The following is a 21555-nucleotide window of genomic DNA, read 5'->3' on the forward strand; positions in this document are numbered from 1 at the left end:
GAAAGTAAAACTTCAGGTTTTTTGAGCTTAAAAACAGCTTCTATGTGAGAGGTTACGGAGAAAAAGTGTATCTGTATACATATCATTCAGGCTGTTAAAATTCGAGCGATGGAGGATTAAAAACGCCATACCCAAGTTTCATATTTCAGATATATCATATTGGTCGGCTATAAAAAAACGACTAAATTATATAATTAATTAACTTTTATTAATTATACTCATAAACCAATAAACTAAATTTATATTAAGTTCTACTAGAATAAGCTCACAACAAAGTCAATAAGGTATTTCCCGGAGAGTAAACGAGAAGTAAGTTAAATTCTGTACCAAAACCTTTGTCTGTTCCTTGGTTTGTGCGATAATTTTCTCTGGTCTGTCAGTTTAAACTTAGGTAACCCATGACGTACAACAACCATGACAAATGTATAACGTTCAGGAACTTGATATGGTTGTTAGGCAACCAGTACGATCTTTGTGATGTATTGGGTTGCATAACTTACACTTGCTGACTACAAATGAAAATGCCAGTTCTAAAAGCAACAAACTTAGGCAGCCTCGAATTAAACATGGGCCCGTAAGTAGTGAATGTTGTAAAGTTTTTTTTTAAATTGTAGATCTCACTACAAGGAAACAAAGGTGATACTTGAGTAAGAGAATCATAGAAAGTCAAAAAGAGAAAAGTTTTTGTTTGTGTTCTCCCCCCCCCCCCTTCAAAAAAAAGCCTGCTTTTCTGCATCTCTGATAGTAACTATCTTGCACGCACTCGGTTTATTGTTTCATAATCATTATTTACTATGTTTATATAAATTTATCATTTAAATATTAACTCTTTGATAAATGTTTCCTTATTCCTTCCATAGGTTTGTGCTTCAGTGTACAGAAAGGTGTTCCCCCACCTCCCAGGTTAGTATTATTTTGACTATTTTTGGTCTGGAGAATTTCAGGTGCAGGCGTTTGTAGCAAGAGCGTAATCTTACAGTTAGTAGGTTACAATATACGAGGGAAAATCGAAAAATCTGCGCTTACGATTTTTTTTTTTTTTTTTTTCGAGCGTGTAACACATTTTAATAAAAGATCGACATACATACATATACACGAGCAATGCAAATAAGCTTTTCTTAGAACAACCCCAATGTAACTTCGATTATTTTACCACGGAGTTATCAGTTCTCAAAAATGACTGGAGTGCTCAGGACGTCCATGTCTTAATAAGCAGCAAAGTGTTATTCGTCTTCTGTGGTGTAGAAGACACCGCCACAGATATCCACAAGGAAATGAATCCAGTGCTAAGTGTCCAGTGGTGATGCAATGAGTTCGAAAGTGGATGACAAAATGCTCAGGACAGTGAGCAGTCGGGCTGATCTAGTTCCTCGTTGACACCGGACAACTTTACGCCATTACGCGTGTTGGCGATGGCGATGAAACTGTGAAAGCGAATTGACTTGTTCATCAGGAATGTTGCCAAAGAACTTGATTGACATTTATTATGGTAATGTTTGACATTCATCACTATTTGTTTGGATACCGCAAGGTCTTGTCGGTAAATTCCTAAGCTTCTTAGTGATGTCAACAAGAGCAAGCGAATGTTCGTGTCACTGAACCATTCGCTTCGTTACGTCAAGAAGAACGATAGTTTCCTAGACTTTATTGTCACTGATGGTGAAACGTAGATACCGCATTACACTTTCTAGGCAAAATAGCAGAGTATAGTGTGAAAATATTCCTGCTCGCCAGTAACGAAGAAATTCCGAACATCAACCGGTAAACTGATTTTCACAGTGTTTTGGAACAGTCGGAAACAACTTCTACTGGATTTCCTGCCAAGAGGAAACCAGCAACGCAGAACGCTGTCACGTCGCACTCTCCGATCTGCGAGCAGCCATTACAAAATACAGTCATTGGTATTCGGGATGTTGACTAGCGGTTTTCCTCTATGGCAACGCAAAACCACATGTAAAAAAGAAAACAATCGTCGAACTTAACTCTTGGAGTGAGAGATTATCGAGCAATCTTTACAGTCCTGACCTTGCTCCCACTGATAACTAACCATGTTTTTTGGTCCATTAAAATAGTTCCTGGCATAACAGATTTACGAACCACACTGAATTGCAAAACGTTATTCATCATTGGCTGTGTGATCAGCCGGCCGCCTTTTACACAACTAGCGTCAAGAGACTTATGGTACTGGTACGGTGGGACAAGTTCCTCAACAGATGTAATGATTATAATCATATGAAAGACAGAGGTACGTAGAATATTGTTTATATATATATATATATATATATATATATATATATATATATATATATATATATATATTATTCGTTTATGGTTTGTGATCTGACAAAAAAAAAATCAATGAACGCAAAGATTTTTTATTTTCCCTCGTATTTTGATGTTTGTGTTCCAGTATATGATGCCCTAACACTTAAGATCATACACATACAGACATAACGGGTCAGAAATACTACTCATTGGTGGGACATTCACCTACTGCAGTAGGTTTTTGATTTAATCTAATGTGCATTTTTGTGTGTAAATTGTATATGAGATTTTGCCTTGAATCTATAGCCTGTTGATTTGTATTTCTCATGAAGAGGGATTAGATAGCTCTGAGTTAATAGTTCAGGCCTGACAAATCCTTGGTTTTTCTCTTTCCTTAACATACAAATTAGTTAAAATATAGTGTTAGTAGTATTGTTAAATTTGTTAATAGACTTAAATTTCATATATCGAGAATTATTTGAACAGACCTGAAGAAATTGCAGATTTTGTTTTTTATGCTAAACTAGCTAACTGTCAAGTGTTTACTTTAGTTTCACTTTTTTTTTTCTAACATACTATTATCTCTTGCTGTTCGTGGAATGCATGCAAACGTTCGTCTTTTTGTAATATAGCGGAGTGTTCTTCAGATTTCGTTGAATAGCTCACGATATACAAATCTATTTAACGTTCTAAACCTCTACTTCCTTTTTCCAGTTTATTGAATATGTATCAGGAATTGAAGAATGATATACCGGGATTTGAGCCTCCTAGTCATGGTTGTCTTAACGGATGGGCGAAACAAGGTAAGAAATATTTTTTTGTTCGTCGTTCATGTCATGAAAATTATCTTGTGTTTTGGTATTATTACAGTTTTTTCAATTTAATCAGTAAATTAACAAGTTTGCTTCAATTTTAACGGTATAATAATTCGTCGGCAGAGCTGGAACCGCAGTAACTTATTGATAGAGCGTTCACCTCTGATACATGGGGTCCTTAGTTCGATCTCAGCTCGCACCAAGTGAACTATGTGTACACCGTGTACATGGGTTTTCTCGGGGTTCTCCCTCTTTCTTCATTCCACCATTTCGTTCATTTCTCATCAGCCTAGCCTAGCCGGCATAAGCGTGAGACGTAAAACTTAAATATTTCATTCCACTGTTTTCACACTTAGAACTGTGCGATAACTCGGTTTAGATATGTATTAAATATCGAAATGTTTAAAAATATAGAGATGTCGGATATCGCCATATCTTTAAAAAAATTGAAAAATACATTGATCAGTAAAACTTTAGATATCGATATTTGAAATATCGACCTAGAGGATTCGGGTTCATATCCCGGTGAGGACACTTAGTCGAAAAAGTGTAAAAGCTTTTTCAGACCAGCCATCCTGAGTGAGGTTATCCGGTGTTTTCCTCATTCACACCAGGCAAAACCGGGATGGTACCTAACATACAGGTTCCAGGAAGCTTCGTTCCATCCCAATTCTTTTCTCCTTCCCTTTCCTCAGATAGTATGTTCGCTAAGGGACGTTATCCCTCATACGTGATGGGGTAACATGGCTATAGATGCGTAAAGCCCAGAAATCTAATTCCTTATCCCTCATCCCGAAATATCGCTTAACGCTAGTCACACATTTGATTCCCGATGACTATTTCATTTCTAGCTTTAAATATCCAGAAATGTGTTTCTAATTACGACTGGTGCCACTGTGTCCTCGTTCATATATTTAAAACAACTGAGTTTCGTTTCACAGTGTGAAACTGCGATAGACATTCAAACTATGCAAATGCTGTATTCACACTTAAAGTGGTATACTTGTAACTACTGGTTGCAATAAAGTAATAAGATCAAAGATAGAACGAATCCATCCATGTCAAGAAATCTTTATTCACTATCTCTTGCTGTTTTTGCTCTATGAAAATTAGAATTGAAACCGGAAATGCTAACTGATATGTCACTTCCGGTTGCAGTAGAGGAATAAAATCAAACATAAAACATATTCTTGCGATACTGAACCAATGTCACAAAACTGCTTGTCGATATCTATTTCCATTTTATTCATTATGCAGTCAGTGTTGTAACCGGAAATCGTAGATGTTAATCACCTCCAGTTTGAACCAATAGATAAAAGTCGAGACAACTCATTGTTGGGACGTTGGATCTGTTTGAAAAAAAAATGCTATTTTGGTCAATGGAAATAAGTATTTAAACCGGAAGTACTAGTCAACTTCAACCACTTCCGGTTTTGGTAGAGTATTGCGGGTAGTGATTGTATATTCCCTTTGAAACTCAGAATCGATTGTAAAACACTGCTTTCCCTATCTATTACAGCTTTTGTTCTATGACAGTCAGCATTCAAATAGGAAATGGTTGATTTCTGCCACTTCCGGTTTGAATAGAGCGTTGATGGAGAACATGGATCCTATTCTTGAGTCTCTGAATCGATTACGAAAAGCCGCTTCTCGATATCTCTTATTGCTTTGTTTTAGCTCTTATGTCTATCGACAGACGGACGGTCGGACAGACAGATATAGTCGTTCTATAAGAAGATAACACTCATGCATAGCATACTTTGGAAATTAAAAAAAAAATGGACTTATATAAGGTTGTAAATGACTGAAATGATATGTGATGAGTGGGCGATGCACGTGCTTCTGTTACTCTGTTTGCTTTCGTAGGCCGGAGTTTTCCTCTAATTACGTATTTTCCGAATTAATTGATCACGCTGGGTCAAAACGGAAAGTTCTGTTATCTTTTTCCATCGGAAACATGAGTTTGATCCTTTGCACCAAACTATTGCTAACTGTGTTGGAAACAAACAGAAATTAGTTCTTTTTATGATTTGGCTATATTTTTGTATCTCAAGTATTTTTATTTTTCGCCTGTTCTGTCATGTTTAGGGTACTGTAATACTTCTGTAACAAAGATTCGAAAAAGGAAGAAATGTTCTTGACAAATAATAAAATTACAACTACTTTTAAATTCAAAAATAGAAATGAATACGGTGTTCCCGAGCGAAGAATAATGGCTAAAAGCAACCAGTGCACTATTTAAAGGCATCGTTCTAGCATTCTTCTGGTGTTAGTAGGTTATACAATCTCTGAGGTTGAAGTAGTTGAAGGCAACTTTCTTCTAAGCGAGTAAACTCCCACTTATTATTATTTTTTTTTTCCTTGTGTGAGGAATGGCAAAAACAGAATATGCGCATTGCAAAAATAAATCAATAACCAAGCAGTGCGAAGTTGAAGAATTCGCGAGTAACTCCCTTTCCCCTGATAACATGCAGTATTGATCGAACCTTGATCGAAGTCGAACAGCGAGTGTACAATAACGTATGATGTATGTTAAAAAAAAAACACTTCATATAGCGAAGTGTTAATTTGCCCGGTCAATAAATGCAAAAACAAATCTCCCATTATTTATTAACAACTGAGTAGTTTTGAACGCATCCAAAGTCAATTGACCTTTAGCAGCTAACATTAAGAGCTTAGCAAACAATAGGAAAGAGTACTCTAGAAAGTCGGTAGGAACTTTATTAAAGGTACTATTCTGGCATTCACCTTGTAAAACGGAGGGAGGATAATCGTAGCAGAAACTCGGGATTTGTTCACTGCGGAATTCGAACTCGTAACTGAGGCCGCGGTGACTCAGTGGTAGACGTTTACTTTTCTTGGTCCGATCCCAGCCCGGCTCAAGTGAGCTTTGTGATAGACAAACACCGTGTGTGGGTTTTCTTCGGATTACTCCATTTTCTGAACGAAATTCAACCATTTGAACCAAATTCAACCCAGAATAGGAATATTGAAATTTTATTTATATAGATTATTTATTTGCTGCTTTTTCATTATATTCTCGTAAAAAGAGACTAGCAACAGAACATATTAATTTTTCTTATTTTAATCCAGCGAAGCGGGTAATTGACGCTAGTGTAGATATATAGACAAAATTCTTATTGATCTGAATTGATGTCCGTTTTCTCTCTCTGTAGGTGTTCTACTGCTAAACGCGTGTCTCACTGTGCGAGCACATCAGGCAAACTCTCACAAGGATCAAGGCTGGGAGCAGTTAACAGACGCTGTAATTAAGTACCTGAGCGACAATCAGAAGGGCATTGTCTTCCTTTTATGGGGTTCATATGCACAGAAGAAGGCTGCTGTAGTTAATCAGGCAAGTTAATGATAAAAGTTTTCAGTAAGTTTAAGTTCCGTATTTTGCATGGGACTTGTGTTTTGTAGTATGCAAAGTAGTATTAAAATGTCTCTCCATAGTACGTTCATTTTATAAAAATAATTTACTCTAAATGTCCTTCAAAGTAGTCTTTTATAACAGCTAAAAAATTTTAAAATGTTGACAAAGTTGGTGGAACATTCTGGGTACACAATCTTGACACGGTAGAAGCATTCTCAGGAATTGCGAATAAGGACTATGCAAATCTTGTTCCAATTCGATTCGAGGTGGTTCGAATTGTAGAAACTTGGGTAAGTAAGCATTTTCAAGCTATAAATTCTACACATTTTTATGAACTTGTCTTTTGAGAATTTTTTCAGTTCATATTTAAATAATGGATTAAAGAGTAAAAGAGGATAACAGAAAAACATTAGACATGTTTAAAATTGTTTTGCGTAACGATTAGTAGATTCTGCTACGTATTTACACATTAAAGTATATTTTGAAAATTATGAAGAAGTTGGAGCCATATCACGTGCGGCGAACAAAATAAAAAGAAGCGTGTTAACTATTTGACTAGAAATAAACAATTGAGTGAAAAGTAGTCATTTTAATTTAAAATTTAAAAGTAGACATTTGTTACGACTGGCCGGCGCGACTGGTTTACATCACATGACCCATACTTGTTTCATTCAATTGAATGATTAAATTCCCTTCAAGCGAAATGGTTAGTCCTTTCGCCTTTAGGACTAGATCTATTTTTCACAGGGCAGTATCTTCCATATAATGAACGTACAAGCTGTAAACATTTGTTATTAGACAAAAAGTACCTTTAACAGTTACATCCTTTAAAAAAATCTTTAGACATCACTAATTTAAAACAGTTTGAAGCCTTAAAATCTGATTAAAACGAGAAAATGCAAATGGAAGCAAACAAAATTACGTTTTTTTTTTTTTTTTTTTTTTTTCTCCGTTTTAATAGCAGTATGAAGAAAAACGTTCGTTACCACTTGAATTATTTACAATGTTAAAAGCTTTGTTCAAATGTTTGTATGTTTTTCCGTATTTGTATGCGTCGATGTTCTGCTTTTATACAAGTAAAAACAAATTGTTTGCAGATGGTAAATTGATGTTTGTCGGCTACTCCCAAATAAATTATAAAGAAAATTAAATATACGGCATGAATAACCTTCAGCTGTAGTTGTCTCTTGCTTTACTTCCATCGAACGTCCTAAGTGGTAATCCATCTTATCTACAATAGTATCGTATATTTTTTATCTCCAGCTAAAATTTGTGTGTCGAATAAACAAATATCAATAGAATTTGCGCAAAGCGTTGATTTCAGCTTCCGAAATACTTCGGTACATAATAATAGTGACTCCAAGTTAAAAGCTGGAGTAGAAAATAGCAAACAATTCCGATTCCGTTCATTAATCTTGATTCTGTAGCATACGTTTTCTAGACCGTTGCACACGTCTACGCTAGATACGGACCTGTTTGCGGAACTTATCAAAGAGGCATGCCGTTGACAGTTAAAATCATCGATAATCGCATTTATGTGATTGAAAACAGGGCTGGCTTGTCTGCGTCGCTCGTCAGAGTTTTTAATTAGTTTGGGCGGCGGCCTTTCAAGGTTCAGTCTAACGGAAATTATTTCTTTTAATGAACTTTTTTAAAAGTAAGTTTAATGATCTGCGACTAGTTTTACCCAATCACTTTGTAGAGATTTCTAATATGTGAACAATAAAGTTAACGTGTGTCAAGACCAGTGACGGCTCTTGAAGGAAGTCATATAGGTAAAAATTAATTTTGTTGTTACAAGTTAGGAAAGCTTGTTCCAAGACAAAAAATATACAGGGTTGGAAAAAAGTTTATAGTAACAAGTTTTGTTAACATTGTCTCGAGACATACAGTAACCCGTTAAGGACGTACTGTAAATATTCACTGATCAGTGTTATGACCTATTACCGTTTACTGAAATATCCAATAAGACAACTCGTGGCACTGAATCCACAGATGAGAGGGGGAAGGGGGTCCGTTTCATTCAGACAGAGCTTGTACAGTCCGCAGGAAAAAACCTGCAACATGAGCATGTAAGTTTATTGTGAAACTACGCCTAACAGCGCAGAGAATCAACATAACGTCTAAGTGGCACGAATCTTCCAGGAAAAGCCTCTGCGTCCTCCACAGCACACTTATTTTGGAGCAAAAGACCTCGTCGTTCCACAAACTTACATGCTCATGGTGCAGGTTTTTTGCTGCGGACTGTACCATCATCACTTCTGATATTGTTCAAACTTTCTTTCTGGAAACTATGTATATACCTCAACAAAAAATATAACTGTACTGGTCTCCATAGCTGGTGGAGCTCCGAATTTTCCATGTTGACTTCAATTCAAACTGTACTTGAAGTCCTTGATGACCAGTTATTTGGCAGGATTTTTTTCCTACAAAACAAAAACTATAGGTCCCTTAAAAACATGTATAATTTCCAGGAAAAAAAAATTAAACAAAATTGGATATGATGGTGGTACTTTTTTTTTTTTTTTTTCTCCTGAGTTGAAGTTTTCTTATTAGATATTTGATCTCTAAATCACTTCAATTAGAGCTGTATTTGACTTTATGGACATAGTTCGTTGCTTTTAATTCAGTAACAAAAATGTGTCCCTCTTCGCGCTCTCCGAAGATTCAACTGGGGCTTATGGCGTAGTCGCTAACACTCGTCTTTGGTGCGAGCGGTCCCGGGTTCGATTTCCGGTGGGGACATTCAGTCGAAAAAGTGTAACAACTTTTTCAGGCCAGCCATTTTGAGTGAGTTTTTCGTGGGTTTCCCCTCATTCACACAAGGTAAATGCCGGGATAGTACCTAACATAATGGTCCCAGGTCACTTTCTTCCGTCCTTTTCATAGGATAGTGTGCTCGCCGAGTGACGTCATCCTTCATACACGTAAAGGGCTAAATGACCATAGATCCCAACAACCCAGAAGTCTAATTTCTAATCCTAGTCCAGCAGGGGCTTTAAAAAAATCATACTATTCTGAACCTGGTACTTTCACTAATATGTGGTTTAAAAACGACCACGGGACATTTGTGAACGACATAAGTGGAGTCTATTGAATTGTTTAGGCAAATCTGATTAACTCATTACTTTTATAGAGCTACAAACTCAGAAAATTATCGTGCTTACTTCTTAAACAAGTATCCGCATTCGAATTTTTTCACATTACGTCCAGTGAAGTGCAGAGTTTGCACATTAAAAAAAAAAAGGGAGGGGGAGACGCCATAATGCTAATCCATGTAAGGCAATACTTTTGAATTTAACATGTATTGAATTGTCGAGAAATTTCATGTAATTCTGTTTTATTTCTTCAGAACATTGATACGATTGCAACAAACTTGAAAAGAAGCTCAGTTCCCGGAGAAAATAATTGGGAGAAAGGACTTCCAACTAGCAAGACAATTAACAGCATTACTTTCATGTGCATGATACTGAGCTTGATTTTGGTTATTAGTCTTCGGTAATCTATAAGGAAGAACAGTGATTTGAAAATTACAGAGTGAACTTAAAACTGAAATTAACAGTAAACTGAAATTAAAATTTTGGTGAAAAGTAGATGAGTAAGGAATTATAATTTGCAATGTAAGATTTTTAAATGGCTAAAATTGGTTAAGCAAAATTCAAAATTAGTTTATTTTATTGAATATGCTTAATTAAAACCACATATACTATCATGATATTCTTTTCATGTTATAAACAAAGCGATTTTTGCCTAATTATTTTACATTTAAAATTCAACAATCAAATATTGTTATAACCCATGGCCTCATTCAAATTTATATTTAACAGTCCTTCTCCTCTTTATCTTCGTGTTATTATTATTATTATTATTATTATTATTATTATTATTATTATTATTATTATTATTATTATTATTATTATTATTATTATCATTGTCAATTGACGAAAATTTTATCCCGAATAGTTCATAAATCGCCTACAAAAGAAAGATATCTCCTAATTCTTTTCCGGTTGGCAAAGTTCCCAAGATAGCTGACACGTTTCCTCGTTGAATGGCTATACTAATCCGTTGTATGAGAAATACTCTAGCTCGGGTACCTCCTGATTTTAACGATATGCATTGGCCAACTTCATTGAAAAAATTAAACCCCTCTTAACACGATGAACCACTTGATTCAATTGCTATTGTAACAAACAAATATTTGTCCAATAGATTGATATCTTGATTCCTTTTCTCGACCTCTCCGAGCTGCTACGAGTCCTGGCCGAGTCGATGTATCTGGTACATTTGAGGGAGCTCAGGTGAAATCCCAAACAAGTGGCTCCCCTTTCTTCTATGGCACTAGCATCATTCCGTCAAGCCGTTTTCGTCATTGTGGCTGCATCCATTTGGTTTTCTCGCTGATGGAACGCCTGCTGAAATGAGAGTTCTCAGAATAATATCATTTACACTGGATACTGAATGAAGTGAAATTTCTAATGAATCCAGCCACGAAAATGTTCCCCTGATTTTCAGTTTCAGAGGTCCCTCGTGGCTACATGGTTAGCATACATGCCTTTTGTGCAGGAGATCGAAGTTCTATTTCCAGTGGGAGCTCATATAATTCGGATCCCACCTTAAAGTATATGCCCACGTCCCATATAGCCATGGTGCTGAAGGGACGTTAAACTGAGGTTTAACCAAATGTTCATGGTATTATATTTATCGTTATAGTTAATTTTGGTATTACATGATTTACAGTGTTTAAGGAAGAGGGAGGGGGAACAGAAAAGCCTGTATCTAATGAAGGAAACTGCGATGTCTACGTATACTTGGGTAGAAAATAATCTGTAACATTGTTGCATTACGTTTTAGTTATTTTACTTGTTTCTGTTCTCTACCTTTTTATGTTTTTCTTATTTTGTTTTTGCACAGAAACGTCATCATTTGCTTAAAGCGACTCACCCATCACCATTGTCTGCTCATCGTGGATTTCTAGGTTGTAAACATTTTTCGCAATGTAACGAACTACTGAAAAAGGAGGGGAAGAAACCGATAAACTGGTCGTATTTACCTCTGGAAGATGAAGAGTGAAGACTGAACTTTTCTGTGCCATTTTTTAAACATGTAGTGTATACTAGATTTTGCATAAAATACCAGTATATGTACTTCCGTGATTGTGATCTGGCGTGAGGACTGGGAGATTTCGATTCCAGAGGAATATTATTTAGAAGTCAACTCGTAACTTGGAAATAGAAATATTCTAAATATTAGGTTATCCAAGTCAAACATGCATAAGCATTTACTTCAGTACAATAAACAGAAAATGCTACAAAAATGAAATGTCAGTCTGTATGTTTGAAAGATGAGCTGAAAGCTGCTGTTCAGAGTATATGATGGGGTTGCGCATAGCCTCTTGCAGGGTGCCAGCGTGCTTCCGGAGCGTTGACAGTCATTGACAGTGATGAACATTAGCCTTACTTATAAACATAGTGACATTTCAGTGCTGTAGCATTTCCTGTTTTTCTATTGAAATAAATGTTAACGCATGTTTGACTGAGACAGCTGATGTTCTTATTACCCTTTATACTCATATTTTGACTATGCCTTTTCCTTTTTAAATTCTAGGTTACATGACTAAACTTTCCTAAGACTATCTTGCTCCTGTGGTTCATTTCCTCTTTGAACACTCATGTTTTACCTTTTAACTTACAAAGTTGTCCAAGTTAACTGATTTGGGCTTTTACAGTATACGCATAGATATTTCTTCGATTCCAGAGAAGCACAAGGGAGATAGAGGGGTAGCCAGAACATGAAAATGTGTTACGCACGTGTGTGACAATGAATGAAAAATATTTCAGTATTAATGTTTGCATATATTTGACCTCATCCTAATGTGTAGAAAAGACTGCAATCTTAATTTTATATTAAAAATAGAGATAAGACCCTATTAGCATTCACCGTATAACTCCCAAAGTGGTCTCACATGTTCACCTTGCTGAATATTGTTTCCAATGATGTTATCCAAACACGGTAATACTTTTTTTTTTTTTTTTTTTTTTAATTCATTTGCATACTCAAGAGCAAGACATTCAGATTAAGTTAAGTACTTCCCCTAGTCCTAGTTCCTTTAGTGTTCTTTTGTTCGTACTTATCATACAGGTACTTTGCACTTGGATGTTTATCACTCCGGTTATTACTACGCTGTATGAAACAAAATGTAGCTTCCACTTGATACATTAACAAAATGAAATAACTCCCTGTCCGCCTTGAAGATGCCTTGATCTTCTGTTTTTAAGCGTTTCTTCTAGTTAATATAATTTTTACTACACTGTAGTCATGGAAGTACATAGCATGTGTGTCATAGTGTTTTATTTAGAAATATTTTTCCCTTGAAAGTATATGCGCATCTAGTCTTTAAGTGTGCTTTTCCAATCTTCACTTTTTTGTAAGTAATAATTAGCATTCATTATTTTAAAGAGCTCTGCTCTGCTCTGTATATAGAATTATAGCATTCTGAAGAAACTTGATTAACAAATTGTACAACTTTGCATTGGAACTGCCTCCAAGCTTTTTGTTATGTTCTTAGGAATTACTGAAATGAACTTCATGAGATCTGTCTTCCGTGTAGATATATGTGGTGTTGTGCAGTTAAGTTGTTCCAAATACATATTACCATTGTTACTTACTCATTCAAACTTTTTCTTTTTAAAACAAAGTCTACATACTTTCTAGTAATAAGAAAATATTTACGAACGAAATTCTACATGCAAGTCTGAAGTTATTTTACAGTAGAAGAAAGCAATAGAAAGAAGTTTATTTGGGTTGAAAATCAGTCGTGATATGTATTTAAAGGTATATCTTGGAAATCATTATAAATCTTAGAATGATCGACCCCAGGATTCCCCGATTGCGAATGTATTTCTGCTGCGACTTAGTGATAGAGGGCTCAGCTCTAAGTGTGTGGGATCCCTGGTTCGATTCCATCTTGCGCCAAGTGGGATTTGTGGTAGGCAAACACCATGTGAGTGGCTATTTTCGGGATTCTCTCATTTCTTCATGCCATAGTTTCTTTCACTGTCGTCCATTTCTTCTATTAACTACAATTTCCTTTAACCTCGTAGCATAATCGTCGAACATTTTCCAGAACCCTAACCACCATGTAGTAAATAATTATGCCTATGAACTCATTGACATACGCTTAGAGTAAGAGCTGTACAACAAATAATGTCTCAGATACATGTTGTAGCATTACAAAATAATTCTTAACTATTAAAAGGTACACTTAAATTTTAGTATTACGAAGATTTTTATATTGGTTCGAGAAATTAAATTATAAATATTTCTGAGTTAGTCCCCGTAAAAACAGCTGTTCAGCTTTTACAAATGGTTAAGGAATCTCAGTTTTAAGTGATTACAGATTGCAATTGTTCATTCAGTAATTCTTGGTTTTATCATTTGACATTATATTCCTTATGTGTTGTAGTATGTAATGTTCCAGCCATAAGAAGTCAACGATTAGACACTGCCAATTATAGGAGTAAACTCATATTTTTACCACTCGCCATTACTTTATATTCCTCATGTATGTAATGTTCCAGCCATAAGTCAGTCGATCAGACACTGCCAATTATACGAGTAATTCATGTTTTTTATCACTCGCTATTACTTTATATTCCTCATGTATTGTATGTAATGTTCCAGCCATAAGTCAGTCGATCAGACACTGCCAATTATACGAGTAATTCATGTTTTTTATTTTTTTTTATCAGTCGCTATTACTTTATATTCCTCATGTATTATATGTAATGTTCCAGCCATAAGAAGTCAGTCAGACACTGCCAATTATACGAGTAATTTATGTTTTTATCACTCACCCTTACTTTATACTTCTCATGTATGTAACGTTCCAGTCATAAAACGTCAGTCGATTTTTGTCACTTACCATTAATTTATATTCCCTCTGTATTGTAGTAGTAATGCTCCAACCATAAGAAGTCAACATTCGCATGCCAATTCTAAGAGTATTTTTCGAGTTCTGTCAGGAATTTTGTGTAGTACAGATGTTCATTAATAGAGTGTCCCAAAAGTAGGTATACAGATTTACATATATAAAACATACAGGACTGTATACCTCTTTTAGGCCACTGTATTTTTTTAAGAAATATATTGTAACTTATCGAGTTGAAGTTGAATAAATCACAAGCGGTGTGTTTTCCTGAAATTTTATGCATGCATATCGATCATTAAAAGTAGGTAGTATTTCCTTTTAATTTTTTCGCTAGATTCGGTTCGGTTTTTCATGTTGGCATGTGTGAATGTTAGAAAGCTAGAATATATGGCATACCATCTTACTTCGATCACTGGACATATAAACTTGTGGCAGCGTGTGTGTATAAATGTAATGATATATCGTCAATTATATTGTGATACTGGTTATTTTCAATGTCAAAATTTCTGTACATGGTATATAGTTAGAACAGATAGCGATTATTTATTTTATTCATTTAGCTGAGGTAAGATTTTCCCTTAGATTCTCACCAAAATAATTTGTTTCTTAAGAGAAAGGTTCCTTTTAACAAAATCAGGTATCGAAGAAGATAGTAAGTAGTAATCCTACATAAAGCCACTGCAATAATACACTGTAAAATCCCCCTCATAGTAATACTGATCACAAAAATGCGATCAGAAGATTTATGGCAGTGTTAAAAAAGAATTTTTTTTTTTCTTTCTTCACATATGCAACAATTTTTAACAAGTCAGAATTCTCGTCTGTGTAAGGTTAAACCCTCAACAAAGAGACAACTAGGAAGAAAATCTTCTCGTGCTACTTTAAATGACAAATGCTTGGAAAAGACATTGCGGGTATTTTTCATCTGTACACCCCATCCTCAGGAACTTTTTGCTGAATCGTGATTAGTGGAGGAGGAAACCAGTTTTATATTTTTCGAAGTTACAATTCATGTCATTGGGTTTCAACCAATATCGGTCATTGCAACTAGTTTCAAATACAAAGAAAAATATTCAAATGTTTGGGACTGAATCTGTTAATTTTAGAGTTGTCAACAAAAGAACGTATCCATCCAATATATGTTATATCAATAACTGCAGAACTAGTGCAGTATTTGGAGCACATCTTTTAGTAACATGAAGTAAGTACTTTTTCCGTTTGTTTCAAAGTTACGGAAAAGTGAGGGCTGGGGGAGATATATATATTGTTTAGCTATATTCTTCCGCTATCAACTTTGCAGAGTTCTTAATACCGTTATTTTGTTCATTTTATACAATAATAAATCACTCACCTGCCTTTGTCAACTGTTTCAAATTACTTCGTATCCAGTAAACTTTAGTGTGACGCTTATTGATAAATTCTGAAAAGATAACACAGTTCATAAATGATTATAATTTAATAAAATTCTGTGTGTAGTGAAGATATTTCACCGAATATATCGATATTGTGTGCTGGTACTATTAACACAAGTTGGTGTTATTTTACTGTGAACTGTTACGGAAAGTAAGGCATGACTTGCATTTTACAATGTAGCTGAATAAAATTTGACTGCGTCGTGAAAATTAGGGTTACGTAATTTCATCCATCTGGTATTTGTTTCTTCAATAAGCCATTAAATGAAGATACCTTGATTTTTCATGACTCAGCTAACTTTTTTTCCTTCCTGTAAAATTGCAGAAATTTAGTTTTTCATACGCAGTGCGATATATTCTACATGCTGTAAAATATTGTTTTAAGACAACAAATTATTTTAACATTGGTTTTCAATAAATTTTCAGTGCTGTACCTTGAATTTAAAAAAAAAAATCCTTTAATTAGTTCAGTAAATTCTTACCTTATTTATTTTTATTTTCTTATTTTATTTTATTTTATTTTTTTATTGGTCGAAGTAAGGTAACTTGCCTGGAGTTCAGCGTGACATTTGATATGGTTCTGAGAGAATAGGTGTGATTTATGTAATAATGTTTGTTTCATAAAAGTATGTCAAGTCTCAATTATTTACGAGTAATGCATACAATGAGTTGCCAGTAAGAATTTCGTACAAAGTTTGTGATACGTGTCAGAATATGATACAAGGAAATTTCGAATGTATTTAGTTAAAACTGAAACATGACTTAACAAAAAGTTACTTTAAAAAAAGTCCATTTTCATTTTTCATATATTGAGGTCATGTAATACTGTTTTGCTTTTCTTTTTATACACATGAACTTTTCTATGTTTACATCTATGTCGTTGACATGTTTTTAGCTTTTACAATAGAAAAATGCTGTTATTATTTCATATTATTTTGTATGTAGTAAATAAAAATCATTTAGGGAGAACTGAATAGATACTGAAGACAATAAATGGATATGGTAGAACTATTGTTGTAGCAAAGTGTCAATACTGAGGTTGCCAGATATCGGAAAATAAATGGCTCTTTGAAACAGTTCCTGAATGTACAGATATTTTGATAAAAGAATACATTAAATCGTTTTAATAGTATTTTTGTCTCTAATTCTTCATAGTTTTTCTTCTCACTGCCCTTACAATCCTTGAAGAATGCTCTGATTCATTCAATATATCTGTAATAAAATTAATTATTAATCAATATGGAGTTTTCATCGGTCGTAATACTTTCTTCCAAGTTACTTACTTAATGAAGTACGTACTCTTATTTATCGGACACAACGTTGTTCGGTTTGAAATGTATTTATAAGAGAAGTTATCAGTATGGTTCAAGTATGGTAGAGCTCTCGTCTATATAAATAAAAATGAAAGTGACTATGTTTGTGACTTATAACTCTTGAACCATTCGATCAATCTCAATGAAATTTTCAACATAGATGGGGTTCGGACTTTGGATGTTTATCATTTCACTTTGACGATGCAACTTAGGTGAGTGAAGGAGAATATATATATATATATATATATAATTAAAATGACTGATATTAGTGTCAGATCAATAGAACCTGAGATGAATAGTTATACTCTCGATGCCGTTTAAATCCAAATTCAACCCCATTAGTACTCTAAGGTTCCGGAGGTTTGACGAACGATCAATTGCAATGTCGTGTGCAAATTTCCGCAAAATTGTTGAACCTGTAGACGGTGATGAAACTTTTCTCGATCGAGTGATAATCGGAGATGAAACCTGTCTATTTGAATACGACCCGAAAGCAAGAGACAAAGTTCAGAATGGCACACCCCTGCGTCTCCTCGTCAAAAGAAGACCCGGATCTCCAAATCAAAGGTGAAAATGCTCATTAAGGATTGGAGATTAATTCAAAATTCAATCCCGATAATTTCACTGAAATAGCATAATTAACATTTAATATTAATTCGTAATATTTTTTTCTTAAGTTCGCGACTTGGCTTATACGAGGAGAAAGCTTTATTTTAAATTTATAAAATCAACAAATGGCCGTAAGTGTATTTAGAGTTGATCTTTAATATTTGTGTATTGCTACGGTAATATACAGAATAAGTCAAATGTCTTTGGATGCTCCGTTGTTTTGAAACCTGAGATGAAAGTTGAAATCTGTTAATGGGACATGAAATCGTAATCTTGAAATTTCAGATGGAGAAGGGAGCATATTGGAAAGCAAGGAAGACCAGCATGAGTTCAGGAATCCAAAAGTATGATTATTTTTCATATCGTGTATAGTTTGTAATTCGTGAATACTGAAAGCTTGAAATCTCATTGCTGTTAGTGTCTCCCTTATTTTTGAAGGCGATCTAAAATGTTTCTGACAAAGGAATAGAAAACAGAAATCATTAAAATATCCGGGACGTGACAATTCCAGAAACATTGTGGGAGACGGTAGTCAGCCATTCTTATAAAAGCTACATATGAAGTCAGGCACTACCAGGATTTCGTGATAGGAGTCCGTGACGAAATACTGTGGTTATCACATCAGGGGCTCGATCATTCTACATAAAATAATACTAAAATTGTCACGTTTTGTAAGGTTTATAAAATTATAACGTTATAACTGCATAACTCGCAGGATGTGGGTTATGATATAAAAACTATAGTGTCACAGTAGAAAAAATTTATTGAAGTATACGAAGAATATATATAAACAAAATGACGAATTGAAAAAGCGATATACAAAATTACACTATAGTGATTCGAGGTTCGAACTAACAAGGAGCTTGTCCTTACGTACTCTCGTGTGCTCACAAGATAGTGTTCTCTTTGCACAGTATTATGTCATGCAAAAATAATGCGAACAAAGCACACTCGCAATAGAAGTCCCTCCATATTCGTCAGCTTAGAGCAGGCCACTGAGGTAGGCGACTCAATGATCCAGAGGTGAACGGTGCTTGCAAAGTGATGATTGATTGTTGAATGATGCTGACTGTTCTCAACTGCTAGTTTTTATACTAGTCTAAAAGTTATTTTGAAGTACACTTGTTATTGAACCCCCCCCCCAAAAAAAAAAAAAATCTTGTTAAAATAGTTACCTTGAGAGTGTTTATGTAATGTGTTTTGATTTTTATCGGAAATTCCATTTACACACTAGTTCCTGGCAACAAGGTCATAGGACTTGTTTTTCGTCTTAGTTTTGTTCTTGGATCAGTTTTCCACAGTTGAAACATCAAAATTCTCGTGAGTATAAGATTTTTTAAAAAAATCACTCATGTCCATCACAACATGATGGGCAACATATATCGGTTCGTTTAGCCAGGATTTCGTAATGGGGGGGGGGGGGGAATGCGTGACATGGTATAAGAAACTGGTGTCGATACTATGGTTACATACCAGGGGCTCGATCAATCTAAACTATTTTACTGGTAACATACCCATATTGATTTATTAGGACAAAAAGATTGGATATGTTAGTAAGTATTTTAATTATAAACTATGAAGAAATCTCGAGTAAATTAATATAAAATATAGAAAAAGATAGTGTCTTCCAAAGACATTCAAACTATTCTTGTCTTCTTTTTCCTACCTTCGTTTAACGCCAACAAGGATAACAACGAAATCTATTTCGGCAGTAAAGACATCGTATAAAATGGATTAGTGTTGCCGTGAAATCGAAAATTTCTTTAACAAGTGTAACTGGGACCTATATTGCCAGGCTCATAAATTGTTGGCATTTTCTATAGACAAGACTGCCGATGTGGAAAGACGTTATATAGCCAATATTATTGTTGGGGCAATGGAAGTCGCCGAACCTAGCAAAATATTTTTGCTAACTAGTGATGTGTTGGAATCTGTCAATCATTTTACAATATGTAGACTTACGGATAAATCGATGTCCCTACTTCGGCCTGAGTATGTCGAACACCACCATGTTCTTTTTATAGCAGATGCTCCGTATATAATTAAGGCTTCTAACACAATAAAATCGTTTTACCCAAAAATTATCCATGTGATGTGCTTAGCTCATGGTTTCCACTGAGTGGCAGAACAAGCATTTTTTCCTAAAATCGATTCCTTAGTTTCGAATGTCAAAAAGATATTTGTGAAGGCTCCGTCCTGCAGAAGGACATTGAAATCTGTTATACACAACAATGCCACAAGTAGCGACATCTGTTAGCATCAGACAGGCAAGTGATAGCTCATGTAGTTACATCTATTACCATGACTGTACCATTTCTATTTAGTGAGACTCACTTAGACGTTGGACATTTATCATAAGGAATTCTCTTTTTGTCCCTTACTCAGACGCTGCCCTTTAGCCTAAGGGAGACGCAAAATTAAGGCAACTGAATGATGATGGAAGAATCGATGGAATGAGAATATGGAAGTACACCGAGAAAAGCCACGGACACGACATTGTCCACCACAAACCTACTTGGCCGAGAATGGAACCAGTGTAACCTCACGCACCAAAGGTAAGCGCTCTACCGTTAAGCCCTTTGGCGTGGGAGACCCGGGTTCGATTTCCGGCTGGAGATCACGTGGTTCAGATTCCACGTTAATCAGTAGGTCCACGTCTCATATAGCCTCGCTGCTGAAAGGGACGTTAACATCAATCAATCTATCATTGAACCACTGTGTCTCAGGTTTTCTTTTTGTAATTAAGATATATTGTATTGATACATACAGACATCTTAAAATTGTATCCTTTACAGAGTTTACTAAACCCGTTTTTTTTTTAAAGAAAACCTGTACTCGTTTTTTTTTTTTTTTTTTTAATTGGGTTTTCTCGAAGTATTTCAATGTCTGATTTAAAAGTGTTAAAATGTGATTTATATTTTAAGATAGTCACAATTTGCAACAGTTTTCTATTCATTGCTATTTTAAAAAATGGCCGCCATTTTGAAATTTTATATATTGGATCGCCGAGAAAATCTATATAGCAAAGTTAGAATGTCTCGTGCTTCTACCGTCAAAATTTCAACTTAAAAGTAAAAATTGCACGCAGTAGCGTGGATACTCTCTATTTTTAAAAAAATGCCGTTTTGAAATATTACGCTGGATCGGTGCCAAAATATACACAGCAAATTTAGAGTGTCTGATGCTTCTACTCTGAAATTTTCCCCTCAAAGAACCGAAAATTGCGCTTTGTAGCGTGGATACCCGCTACTTTGAAAAAAAAAATAGTCGCCATTTTGAATTTTTTTGTTGGATTGACGCCAAAATGATATACGTAAAATTTAGTGTGTCTCGTGGTTCTATTCGGAAAATTTCAACTTAACAGACCGAAAATTACACCCTGTAGTGTGTGTGGTACAGTTAAATAAATTAACAAATGTTGATCGAGTCATCCCAGGAGCCTCACCTCAGTGACGTTCGCCAATGTAAAATAAATGTTTTAAAATGTCTTATACGAAATAAATATTTTCCAGCGTAAAATAAGTGTTTTATTGTCAAAGTTCACTTCCGACACCTTGTGCGTTCAACTACAGGAATTGCCCGAGCAGTTTGGATTGGTAAGGAATAAAATTAGAAAGAGACTTGGGTGGGACAGCTGTGAAATTGGTTAAGGTATGTAGATTTTTAAGGTCTTGAAATAGGGGAGATACGGAGTGGTGATTCTTTCACATCGTGCAACACTGAACTTTGTGACTGCAGACTAGAAGATAATTTCAAACTAAATTAGAAAATATCTTTCACGTTTTAATTTTTGAATGTTTTGTATTATTTTTAAATCTTCAATGACATTTGTGTG

General features: G+C 35.0%; 1 protein-coding gene across 1 annotated transcript in view; it reads left to right on the top strand.

Annotated features, from left to right (window-relative positions):
- The window catches only part of LOC145666761 (uracil-DNA glycosylase-like), a 76920-nt gene extending 59884 nt beyond the window's left edge, over positions 1 to 17036 (top strand). Inside the window, exons 4-7 of the mRNA XM_081734314.1 lie at positions 861 to 903; positions 2980 to 3068; positions 6257 to 6435; positions 11371 to 17036. Coding sequence (XP_081590440.1) covers positions 861 to 903; positions 2980 to 3068; positions 6257 to 6435; positions 11371 to 11529 — 470 coding nt within the window. The 3' untranslated portion in view covers positions 11530 to 17036. The remainder of the gene's footprint in view (positions 1 to 860; positions 904 to 2979; positions 3069 to 6256; positions 6436 to 11370) is intronic.
- The last annotated feature ends 4519 nt before the right edge of the window (positions 17037 to 21555 follow it).

Source organism: Thermobia domestica, chromosome 12, assembly GCF_964235325.1.
Source record: "Thermobia domestica chromosome 12, izTheDome1.hap1.1, whole genome shotgun sequence".
Classification (NCBI taxonomy): Eukaryota; Metazoa; Arthropoda; class Insecta; order Zygentoma; family Lepismatidae; genus Thermobia; species Thermobia domestica.